Source organism: Prunus dulcis, chromosome 1 (genome assembly GCF_902201215.1).
Source record: "Prunus dulcis chromosome 1, ALMONDv2, whole genome shotgun sequence".
In the NCBI taxonomy this organism is placed as follows: Eukaryota; Viridiplantae; Streptophyta; class Magnoliopsida; order Rosales; family Rosaceae; genus Prunus; species Prunus dulcis.
This window is the reverse complement of record NC_047650.1, coordinates 43,159,779-43,171,295: the sequence shown is the minus strand read 5'-3', so window position 1 is coordinate 43,171,295 and position 11,517 is coordinate 43,159,779. Positions and strand designations below refer to the sequence as shown.

General features: G+C 35.8%; 2 protein-coding genes across 2 annotated transcripts; one reads left to right on the top strand and one right to left on the bottom strand.

Annotated features, from left to right (window-relative positions):
• Positions 1 to 490: 490 nt before the first annotated feature.
• LOC117613859 lies at positions 491 to 7,176 on the bottom strand. Its single transcript, XM_034342459.1, has 10 exons — positions 6,944 to 7,176; positions 6,053 to 6,561; positions 5,752 to 5,829; positions 4,237 to 4,480; positions 3,024 to 3,274; positions 2,731 to 2,931; positions 2,493 to 2,585; positions 2,313 to 2,414; positions 1,739 to 2,135; positions 491 to 742 (listed from the first exon to the last, which is right to left on the bottom strand). The coding sequence occupies exons 2-10, from the start codon at positions 6,545 to 6,547 to the stop codon at positions 711 to 713; spliced, it is 1,893 nt and encodes a 630-aa protein (XP_034198350.1). The 5' UTR covers positions 6,548 to 6,561; positions 6,944 to 7,176; the 3' UTR covers positions 491 to 710.
• A 1,958-nt stretch (positions 7,177 to 9,134) lies between these two features.
• Positions 9,135 to 10,168, top strand: LOC117614714 (protein DMP3). Its single transcript, XM_034343611.1, has one exon. It carries the CDS (start codon positions 9,261 to 9,263, stop codon positions 9,948 to 9,950), a length of 690 nt encoding a protein of 229 aa, XP_034199502.1. The 5' UTR covers positions 9,135 to 9,260; the 3' UTR covers positions 9,951 to 10,168.
• Positions 10,169 to 11,517: the final 1,349 nt, after the last annotated feature.

Here is an 11,517-nt window from a genome sequence, read left to right as displayed (position 1 = left end):
TTACAGTGGGGTTTTTTGTTCTCTTTTTTCTTCAGGCCATGGGGTAAAATAACAGGGGATGTGGGGAGCGAATGGGTCTGTATCTGGGTTTTTTCGTTCTCTTTTTCTTCAATTTTTTCCAAGATAAAAATAAAAAGTGAACGAAGGTAGAAGAGGCCAATAGAAGCCGACGCCATGAAAATTTTCCCCAACCCCCTGTAGCCAAATCATTCTCACAGAGAAAGGGGGGGGCTGTGGTGGTGTGGAACGCCCAATTTTCAGAAGAAGAAAAAAATCATGTGGTGTGGAACGCCCAATTTTCAGAAGAAGAAAAAAATCACCCCATGACAAGAGGAAGAAGAAAACTGGCGGGGAGAAAGAAGAAGAAAAAAAAAGAGAGAAGGAAAGGAAATAAAAAAGAAAAAGGAAAAAGAGGAGTGAACTCGGGGAGAGGAAGAAAGGAGAAAGAAGAAGAATAGATATCCAATCCGAAGTATTAAAATCATCCCACGGTCAAAAATAGAATTCTGTAACCAATTCGCATTGATGGACTCCGTAATGGAGAAGCTCCGATGCTCTTATATCCCTTGAGTTTATAAGTTACTAGTGGAACATATGTCCATGTAATTCATTCACACAACACATTTGATGCATCAAATGTAATATGATACTACCAGCCAAATATCAACTTCTTGCCGAAAAACAAAACATAAACATAGCTGATATGTAATTCATCTTCTAGGTCGGGTCGTTCGTGGGCGGCCTGAAAAACGAACAAAAAGAATAATAGTTACCACATCCAATACTAAGGGAATTGGACCAAAAGAAGCAATAACATTGATATTTATAGTTCAATTTTCCACATAATCAAATGCCTTTGAGGGAAATCAGCTGGAATTTGAAATACCCACATGATCAAATAATACCTATTTTGTATTAAAAGATTAGTAATACCAATTCAGACACCTCCAAACAACGAGTAGGACATTATTAGAATTGCCATATCTTCAATCCTGATCCAAGTGAAATAACATGAAACTAATTTGAGGGTGCATCAAGAAGAAGCTAGTGGCATACTTGCTTCCATTTGATTTCACAATATATGGAGACAGTAAGGGGCAAATCTTCAAGCAGTTTCGACACAGCACAGTGAAAACGACAGTACACAAAACGCCAAATTTTCTATAGGGAGATGTAGCACAATGTATTTGGGATCTTGCAAACCATGTGCAGTAACATCACATGGTGCAAACTATGGTATTTGTTAAACCAAATCAGAAACTGAAAGTTTTCCATTTTTAATTACACAAGAGGAAGCAAACAATGGAAAATGATGACAATTACACCTCCTATCACTGCTCTCACTGATTCTAGGAGGGTGAGTTATTCATGGACCAATAGCTATTAGTACATATATGTCAAAAGTTATGACGGACAAAAAACACAATATGTTGCAACTCGAAAGGCTTTTTTCTCCGCATAAAGAGATCATTGAACAAAACAACACACATAAACTCAACCTTCATTGAGGCCCCAGCATTGGGTATACTTCTTTCTCAATGAAGAATTATGAAACAGTCGAAATATTGTGGTGCCTGACTCATATTCTTCTTCCCTACTTTTACCAAACAAGACAAACGCAGAATTCTCAATTCAAATGAGTCACAGTTCAATATAAATTGTTCAAAGATTGTAATTCCATTTTTCCAAAAACCCTATATGAGAATTCTTTATAAAGTAAGTAATCAAAGATGCATACCATTTCGGGAGGGTGAAATTTCAGTACGCCTCTCAATCTGGGCCGGGGAGTGCATATGACTCGTCAACTGTAATAGTAAACCTTCAAAGCGATTCATTTGAGCTGATAGCAAACCCTCAACCCGACCAAGTTGCTCTTTCAAGCCCTGTACCTCAGCAGCACTTCTTTGTTCAGACTCCTCTTGTCGCTGGTTTGATTCCTCAAGTTGCCTTCTGAGTTCATTAACAGTAGATGATGATGACGATGATGGGCCCCACAACTCTTTTGGGGTTACACCATCCCCGTAACCACGCACCCGACTCGAACGCTCAGGTCCAAAAACCTTTACAAAAATCTCATCTTCAGTCATCTGTGAGTTCTCCGCAGATATTTGAGTATAAAGTTTCTTGAGCTTTGACTGCATTCAGAAAATGGAACCAATAGGTACAATGGAAAAAAAATAAAACTTAAGAGAGAGAGAGAGAGAGAGAGAGAGAACCAAAACTATATATATTTTTAAGAGAAGCATACTATTAAATTAACTGAAAATTAGGTGTGCTTGCATATTCAATTTAATTTCGGGATCAATATATACCAATGCCTCCTGTGAAGCTGGATTTGCAGCTAGTCCATCAGGCCGCACATGGGTGAGTTCCCATAGGAGGGTACGTCCAGGGTCATTTCCAGTTTTCTTTCTCTACCATGGGACAAACATAAAAAACTAAGAATGATGAGAAACACAATAAAAAATTACTCAAGAAGTGAATAGTCATACCTCTTCCTCGCGGATTTGCGAGAAACTCTTGGAGCCAGATGTGTGGATTATGTTATTTTTGGAACCATTCTCCTTGTTTTTCATACTCATTGACTGCATTCAAGGAAGACCATGAATGTATAAAAATCTAAGGAGAAAACAGAGTAGAGATAACTGAAAGGAAAATTGGAAAATTGGAAAAAACGTAAAGTTTCTTTCGTCCTCAATATTTTCTTTCATATGCAACATTTTGTGGTACCTGCCATTCAGGTGAGCTCCACAGGTTTATAAGATACTGCCAATCATCGTCCGCAACATTTGGTGGTACTTTTTTCCGTGCTTCCTCAGTTGTCTCACACGTTTCATACCACATCTTCTTGAGGTGATGCCGATAATTGTGGTAGGATCTATGAATCTGATCCAATACCCATGTCATGTGATCTTCGACTTTGAAACGCTTCTGAGAACATGTATGAAGAATATTACAAAATAAACATGCGAAAATGAGGATTTAAGGGAACTACTTCCTTCAAAATCTTTTGTTGTACTAACCAACATATGTTCAAATGCCTTCTTTTTAATATCAAATGGGATTTCCTTCCATGACTTGACCTGAAGGGGTAGGTCCTGGGTTTGCCTAACAAGGGCTGTACACTCTGCTTTGAAAAACGTGGAGCTTTCACCTACAGCTCTCCGGTTCCTCCAGCTGATTTCAAATCTTTCCCCAATTGGAATTTGGGCTAGTTTAAGGTTACGGGTGGGCCCTCGTGTTCTCCTTTTCCCCATGTTAGAGCTTGTTAAAACTAAAAAAGAAAAAAACCAAAACTCAAGGAAATTGAAACCAGAAGTAACCTACACTAATGATGAAAAATAGGCCTCATCCTAAGGAACTATCATAATGGAAAATTAAAAATTTGTTGTCAATTTGAGTTTCGAGGTATACATACTCACCATTCATACACCAGTTTATGGAAACTCCTCTACTTTGTCTTGAAAATGAGTGAGACACATATAAGCATATATGAATTATTAATAAATCATTACAAGAAAATACAGGAAAAAAAAACCTCTAGTTCCCTAAACAAATTCAAATGCATTGAAGATACTGATTCAGAAAAAAATGATTAAATAATATTTATTATTATTAACAAATAAAATAAACTCAAATATAAATTTTTTTCATCATAAACACTATCATCTTAACAGAACAACATTATGAAAAAGTTGAATAATGATACATACAAAAGTTCAAAGGATTTATGAAGATACTGCAATCTTAAGGGCAGTGTAAAGAAGAATTAATCCAACACGATATGGTTTCCCTATTGGCTCCTTTATCATAGTATACCATGCCTATGATAAGTAAATGATATGTATATGAAAATAAAACTTGAACTACATATACCGTTATCGAGGGTTACTCTTGTATATGACGGAAATGATTTGACTTAATTAGCATTTTAAACACGGATTAGAGTGGAATTTTATCTGTTCTTCTTTCAGTTTCAGCAAATTGTCACTGATTCTGTCCAAATATCAGTGGCGAGATATCTGGGAACAGGAAAGAATTGGTTTCACCCCCTCTATCTATATTGGTGGCCAAAATCTTGATATGTTGGCAAGTAGGCATGTATTGGATGCATAAATGACATCCATCAAGTTTATCTATGCTAACTGCCTCCCAAGTGAAAATTTATCACCAACAAGTTTAGCACAACAACTATCAAATTGAAGTAACAAAACAAAAGTAATCTTAAACCCTTACCACTACTTGTCCCTGGTTCTTTACTGCACAAACCAGCAGCTGTCCAATATGTCATGAACTTCTCCTTCACCCTTTTCATAAGGTCCAAAACAAAGTTACCCTCATTGTAATAGTTGCAGCAGTTCTTCCAAATGTATTGGACATCCTTGAATACATCCTCCGAGTTCGTATACTTAGTACCATTTTCAAGATGGTTGCAAATTGTTCCAAAATCCATTGGTGTATCTATGACATCAAAGTAATCCTGGTTCCAACCAGCAACACACCCCAGAAAGGAAAAAAAAACAAAGAAAGTAGAAGATAGTAAGGGAGAGAAGAATTATGAAAGGAACATAGCAATGCATTTCAGAATAGATAAGACATCTATGACAGCAATGCTGCATTGTGGAACTGTCTAATTAGATCAGCTGAAGAATTAAAACCATCCCTAAGAAATTCAATATTTCCAACTTATTGTTTCAGGAAACATAATAAAACCTTGCAGTTAACATATTTCTCCTTTTCAAATACATGATATGTCCAGAACATGATATGAACCCAAATGTGCATTAACTTGCAGATATATATATATATATATATATATATATGTACATGAAAAACAGAGACGTACAATCCTTATAGAATATCCAAATCTTCCATGAACACACTATTGCATCTGCGCCAAGAATTAAGTGCGTTTCAGGCATTTAATGCAGGGTCATTTTTGGTACTTTTGATCCTGACTTTGTAACCTTTGTCCTATGCAGTAGGTATTATTTATATTTTGCAACATAGACAAAGTAGAATAATATATGTATATACAATTACATATATAATCAAAAGTGATGTGTATATATACTTAAATGAAAACAAAACAGGTTTTTGACCAGCTTTTTAAATGAAGTCATATGTGTGTGTGTGTGTGTGTGAATGAAAATAAAAGGTTTTGTTCTCTCTAAAACCAAGGTGTACTGCAAATTGCAAAATAGCATACTCATCGTAGTGCAAACAGATATAGCAAACCCAACAAACATATAGATATAGCTTGAAAGCTATGGATTTAAAGAGAATTGAATTTTAAAATAAGATCATCAAAATAAAACAGCTATACCAAATATATGGTAGGAGTTGCTGGACATGGAAGGCACCTTAATATTTTGGAATTACTACTATAGTATGTTATTAAAAAGTTAATAAAATATGTACATATATATAACAGGTCATTGCAGAATACTCGCATTATTACAACAAAAAAATGATGTTTAAATTCAACCAAGTCATTTTTCCACTAAATTTACAAGCTTAGTTACTAGTCAAGCTTGTACCCCAAAGGAAATAGTTTGACATTGTAACTCAATAAACTTGCAGCTAGAACCCACAATCCCCTCTTAGAAGCCCGCAAAATAAATAAGGGATTATTACTCTTTTTACAAAGAACAATAAGACAGATTCTGGAGCATGGTGCATCATAACGATTACCATATCATGTTATCACTCAAGAAAAATATTTAAAAAATATGCATATTTCACACTCACATGTAATCTCAGAGCAATTGGATCCACAGGAATGTTGAAAGGTACAGCTGCATCCATTTTCATAACCCTCTTAATAACCTGAAAGGTGAAATAATTCGAGAACAGCGGTAAGTTCAATCACATTACGGATAATATGGTCAGAAAAGCTATCACAACAAAATGTCTGGTTAGAAAAGCACTTCAATTGTTTACGAAAACCGAAAACATTTTGTTCCTTCCTATGAATATACAAAAGACTACACAACCTAAATCTATAACTAAAATGTCACAACAGAAACCGATTACAGAATTTCCATCATACCGACAAAGAAGCACTCAATTCTGTCTTGTTACAGCGAGGATCATGAGAAGGAGCCTCTAGCTCATGCTGGAATCTACTCCAAGAACCAAAGACTTGCAATGGCTTAGTTTGTGCAACATCAATCTTGTTGGATGAGTTTTCCATCTGGAGATTCACTTCACCATACTTCTTAATCAACCTCTGCACTGTCCTATCCACGGAGCTCACATTTTGATCCCTGTACGACCAGTCATTCCCCATTGAAGAAGCAGAAGAATTGCCTGAATCAATCTCCATTTCTGGGTTAAATTCCTCATTGTTATGGTCTTCGTCATCAGATTGATTCCACCCAATATCATTTCTTTCAATATTTTGACTCACAAAATTCAAGAATGCTCCTTCTTTCTCATTGACCACCTTCTCACTGACCACTCTCTCACTCACCAGTCTCTCACTGACCACATTGGGTTTTTTCCGTGGCCTTCCCCTTCCCCTGCATGCTTGTTTGCGCCTCATGATCTACTAACAAACTTCACAAATTAAAAAAGAAAACCAATCAGTCAGAGCAAACTGGGTTACTCGAAAAGCTCTCTAAGTAAGACAGACTACAATATTTAATATAAGCAGTAATTATATGCTTACAAGCTTCAAAGTTTGTTAAATTCGTTCAAATAAGAGAACGAAAATCAGTCAGAAAAAATAATTAAAGAAAAAACTCTTGTTGTCACCAAAAAAGTTATTATCTTAGTCACAATGGAGCAGCATATAAGCTTAACCGCAGCCGTTTCACTTCACACCCATACAAATATACAAACAAATAGATATATAACGATTTTCCTTTATCTGAAGCAAAAAGATCGAAGACACATGTGTATGTAGAGTGAGAGTGAGAGAGAGACAAGAGAAAGTTACCTTTGCTTGAATCAAATGGATCGTAGAGATCAGGCTTGGGAATAGTTGGGCATTTGGGGATTAGGGTTTTGATTACCTTGTTTTTCACTGGGATTTTGGTTTGCAGGGACTAGAACACAGACTCGTGGCTCCAAGTGTGTGCTAAAGGAACATGCCGCTGCTAAATGCTAGTTTGCATTTTCCTTGACCACTGTAATGCCCCCGACCATAGTGGCCACCAAAGGCAAATAACCATGGTTACTTTTTGTAACCAACTAACCACATTATTGTCATTAAAGATGGAAGTGCTTATCGCAGTGCTTAAGGGCTAGTTTGACATTGTTGTGTTGTGAAAATAGTCGTTGTCATATTTACTGTAAGAGAAAGTAGTTTGATATTTGGTAAACTGTTTGTTAAAAGTGTTGTTGATACAATAATCATTTTCTAAGTGTTTAGTAATTTTTTTTATGAAAGTGCGGTGAGTTGTGTATAATGACTAAAAAATGCATTATGTTGAAATTGTTTTTCTGTTAAAATGTTTAATAAAAGAGAAAGTACTTTCACTTTCACTTATCACCCAAAATAAGTAATGTCAAACAAGCACTAAGTGTTTATTAATGGATTAATGTCCTATATTTGATTCTCCCATCTTTAAGGGCCTGTTTGGTTCGCAAAATAAACTTCTTAAGAATAAAATGCACATGTCTAATCCCGCGAGATATAAATGGGAAATATTCATTCTTATGTTTGGAATATTGGGAAATGAGTATTAAGAAATGTCACTTTCTTTTGTGTTGTATTAGGAATTGATAGTTGTTGACTCTTCTAATAATACATATTTTTAAAGAGTAATGCTACTTTTACCACATTTGTATACCACATTCTCATACTATCTAATGTGGCAGATAGAATGGACAACCACATCAATTAAAAAGTGTCAATAAATCATATGTTCCTTATGATTCCTAAGTTTGACCATTGATAAATCTAACACAACACAACACTTTTCTCATTATCTTCCAAGTTGAGAGCTCCAGCTCTCTTTCTTCACGTTATTCTTTTTGATTGCTTCAAAACCCCACTCTCTTCAATTCAAAACAAAATCCTTCCTTCTTCAAACTTGTTCGTCGGGACTAATAGAGCATATCCAAAAATTAGACCAATCGAAGAAGTATAGCTACTTCAAACGCAGTTTAAGTGTAAGTTGTTCATCACAACCTTGTGTTCTGTGTTATGCACGGATTTGTCCTTGCATGACAGTTTCAACTCCTCTTTTATTGAAATGTCTTCGTAAAACTTGTTCCTAAGGTCTACATCTTCAAAATATCCAAAATGCAAAGCGATTGGACATTTCTATCCACCTAAAATGGTATTCGAGGTGAGACTAGTCACCACTTTCTTTCTGTCTACTCATTTCACCCTAAGGTAAATGTGTTCACTATTGCATCGCTAAACCTCAATCCCCAATTTCAACCCTCTTTTTTTAATAGGGAGCTTGAAGTAAGGTTTGGGTCTTGAAAAGTTTAATATGTCGGCCCCTTGCATAAGCAAAATTTTGGATGAAAAATTAGATGGTGTGTTAGTGTCAAATGATGTTTCATGGATTTTGAAAAATTAAGATGATGTTTCTCTTAAATTTTTCTTTGAAGTGACAAATTAAAATTGGTGTAAAAGTTCAGGTAACATTTTGAAATTTTTTCCTTTAATTATACTTCCTTAAGTTAAGATTAGTGAAAGCACAATTATACATGGAAGTAGATCCTGCAAGAAACAAGCTCAAATCCATGATATGAATTTTCTTTTTCTGAGTTGTAATAAAGTGGTATCCTCTTCCTTAAAAATAAAATAAAAATTAATGACCACGAAGTTTATATTAAGATAATATACAGCAGAAGATTCCTTGCTAGCTTAATTAAAAGATGGGAAATGACCTGTCAAGATTGTATAAATAAATTGTCAAAATCGGTGAACATGACTAAAATGACATTGTTAATTAGTATTGCACATATGCATTCAGATACATAACGTCACGCATATGAACATGTGAGAATATATAGCCCGTGAACATTGAAGATGACAAAAGCTTGACCTAACAGGAAACTCCATGGAAACAACTACCTTCCAAGACAAGCAACAACAACTAACGTAACGTTCTTATCATTTTCCATCCACCTAACCAGAGTTCTCTCTATATATAATAGATCTCTCCCTAACCATCACCAAAACCATTAATCTCCCCCCATACGCCAAGTGTCTCTCTCCTCTAAATACTAACAATTCTCAAAGCCACCACAATTCGCCGCCGCCAACACCACCACGTCCGCCGCCACAGTCCAATATGTCTCTTAGACCAAGACCAACACCTACCAAGCAACAATCGATATCAGATGCAGTTTCCATTACTACCAACCCACCAACCTCCACCACCAGCTCCGAATCGGAACCCGACACCCCGAAAAGCCCTCAGCTACCACAACCCACCCTCTCCCAACGTGCCATCTCCCAAACCCTAACAAGCACAGCAAACCTAGCCAACCTTCTCCCAACAGGCACCCTCCTCGCCTTCCAACTCCTCACCCCAATCTTCACCAGCAATGGCTCTTGTGACTCCGCCACGCGCCCCATGACCCTCATCCTGCTCCTCCTCTTTGCCCTCTCGTGTTTCGTCGCGTCCCTTACCGACAGCGTCAAGGCCTCTGATGGACAAGTCTACTACGGCCTGGCAACGACCAAGGGGTTATTTTTGTTTGACTTCCCGGATGCCTCAGGTTCAGGTCTGCCTGATTTGAGCAAGTACAAGATAAGGTTCATGGATTTGGTTCATGCAGTTTTGTCTGTGTTTGTGTTTGGGGCTGTGGCTTTGAGGGACAAGAATGTTGTGGGGTGCTTCTACCCTACGCCTGGGCGTGAGACTCAGGAGGTTTTGGACATTGTTCCAGTTGGTATTGGGCTTATTTGCAGCTTGCTGTTTGTGGTCTTCCCCACCAAAAGACATGGCATTGGATACCCTCTTACATCTGGCAAATAAATTGTCATTGGTTTTGTTGTTTTAACTTAAATTTAATTTTTTTAAATCACGTCTACCCCTCTGTTTTGCGTGGAAGGGTTGTTTAATCTTTGTTGACATCTCTCTTAATTGAATTATTAATTAAGTTTAGCTGAAAGTGCAAGGAACATGTACAATTGTCCATTTTGGCAGATCATGAATAAACTAATGACATGTGTAGTTTGATTTGATTCCTTCAAGACCATTGCAACTGCTTCCTTTTGTCATCTCTATGTTGGTCAAAGAAAAAAAAAAAGGGTCAACTTTTAAAGGCATCTCAGAAGTTGCATGACTTTTGGTAAATTATAATTGCTATCTACCATTCCAGACAAAGTCGGTATTGACTATGTAATTAGCCATTTGGACAAGTCACATTATGATGATTACATTCATACAAATGCTGTGAGTAAAGGCATGCTTGCCACAATGAACAAACCAAATACTGAATTTTTTTCTATTTTGGGTAAGAATCTATCAAATGTAACATTCAGAACTTCTTCAAAATCATGTGTGTGTTTTTTTTTTCTTCCTGAATATATATTTTTTGGTTTATGGATAAGAATGGTTGACCTTTCATTATGATTTAATTTTTTTTTATTTCCATTTGGTGCAAATTTATTGTCTGCATCAGCATAAAATTTGCAATCTGCCTGCAAGCGAAATTATATAACGAAAAACTTGAGGATGGGAAACATTCCAATATCCACAAGTGTTGGGTTGAACAATGAAATATTCTCAGGTTCAAGGGTGGAAAACATAACTAATTATATGAAATGACTTTGTACCAAAGTAAAAAATAAGTGTGCAAAATAAAGTATACTTTTAAGCCTTAAAGACACACAATGTAATTAATTATAAATGAAAGGACATATACCAAAGTAAAAGAATGACCTATATACTTGGTAAAAATGGCTTATACTTCAACCCTCAAGGGCACAACAAATTAAATTAATTGTAGGAAAGGACGGACCTATACGAAAGGAAAAAAGAAAAAAAAGATCTCTAGTACTTCTCCATGGTAAACAATAATAATAAATAGAAGAAAAATTTGAGAAAGAAAAATAAAGAACGAATGACACGTGTGACTTTCAAAAAATTATAGGGTCCATTTGATTATTATTTTAATAATTTATTTTTTAGTTTTCAATTTTTGTGTGCTAGAGTATAGAGGAAAGAGAGGAAGAAGAATGAGAGTGGAGATGAGAGTTGAGAGGGAAGATGAGAGGAAATGATGGAGGGAGTAGTAACAAAAATGAAAACAAAAATTAAAAACTGAAATTTATTTAAAATTATTTTCAATTTTTTTTCTCCCATCCGCCCCTCTCATCGTCACTCCTATTCTCACTCTCATTTTCCTCTATACTCTAGTAAAAAAAAAAAGTGTAATGCTGCTCTTACTACATTTATATACTACATTCTCATACCACTTTATGTGGTAGATGAAGTGGACAACCTCATCTCATCTGTCATATAAGGTGGTATGAAAATATAATATATAAATATGATAAGAATAACATTATTCAAAAAAATAAAAAAAAACCTTTAAAAA

What these genes read in the sequence shown, in the direction of transcription:
- LOC117613859 (XM_034342459.1), bottom strand. Translation starts at nt 6,547, where the DNA reads ATGAGGCGCAAACAAGCATGCAGGGGAAGGGGAAGGCCACGGAAAAAA. An exon ending in CAATTGCTCTGAGATTACAT is followed by an intron (nt 4,481 to 5,751) that starts GTGAGTGTGAAA and finishes GGTTGGAACCAG; the next exon opens with GATTACTTTGATGTCATAGA. An exon ending in AGAACCAGGGACAAGTAGTG is followed by an intron (nt 3,275 to 4,236) that starts GTAAGGGTTTAA and finishes TTTCTTTTTTAG; the next exon opens with TTTTAACAAGCTCTAACATG.
- LOC117614714 (XM_034343611.1), top strand. Translation starts at nt 9,261, where the DNA reads ATGTCTCTTAGACCAAGACCAACACCTACCAAGCAACAATCGATATCA.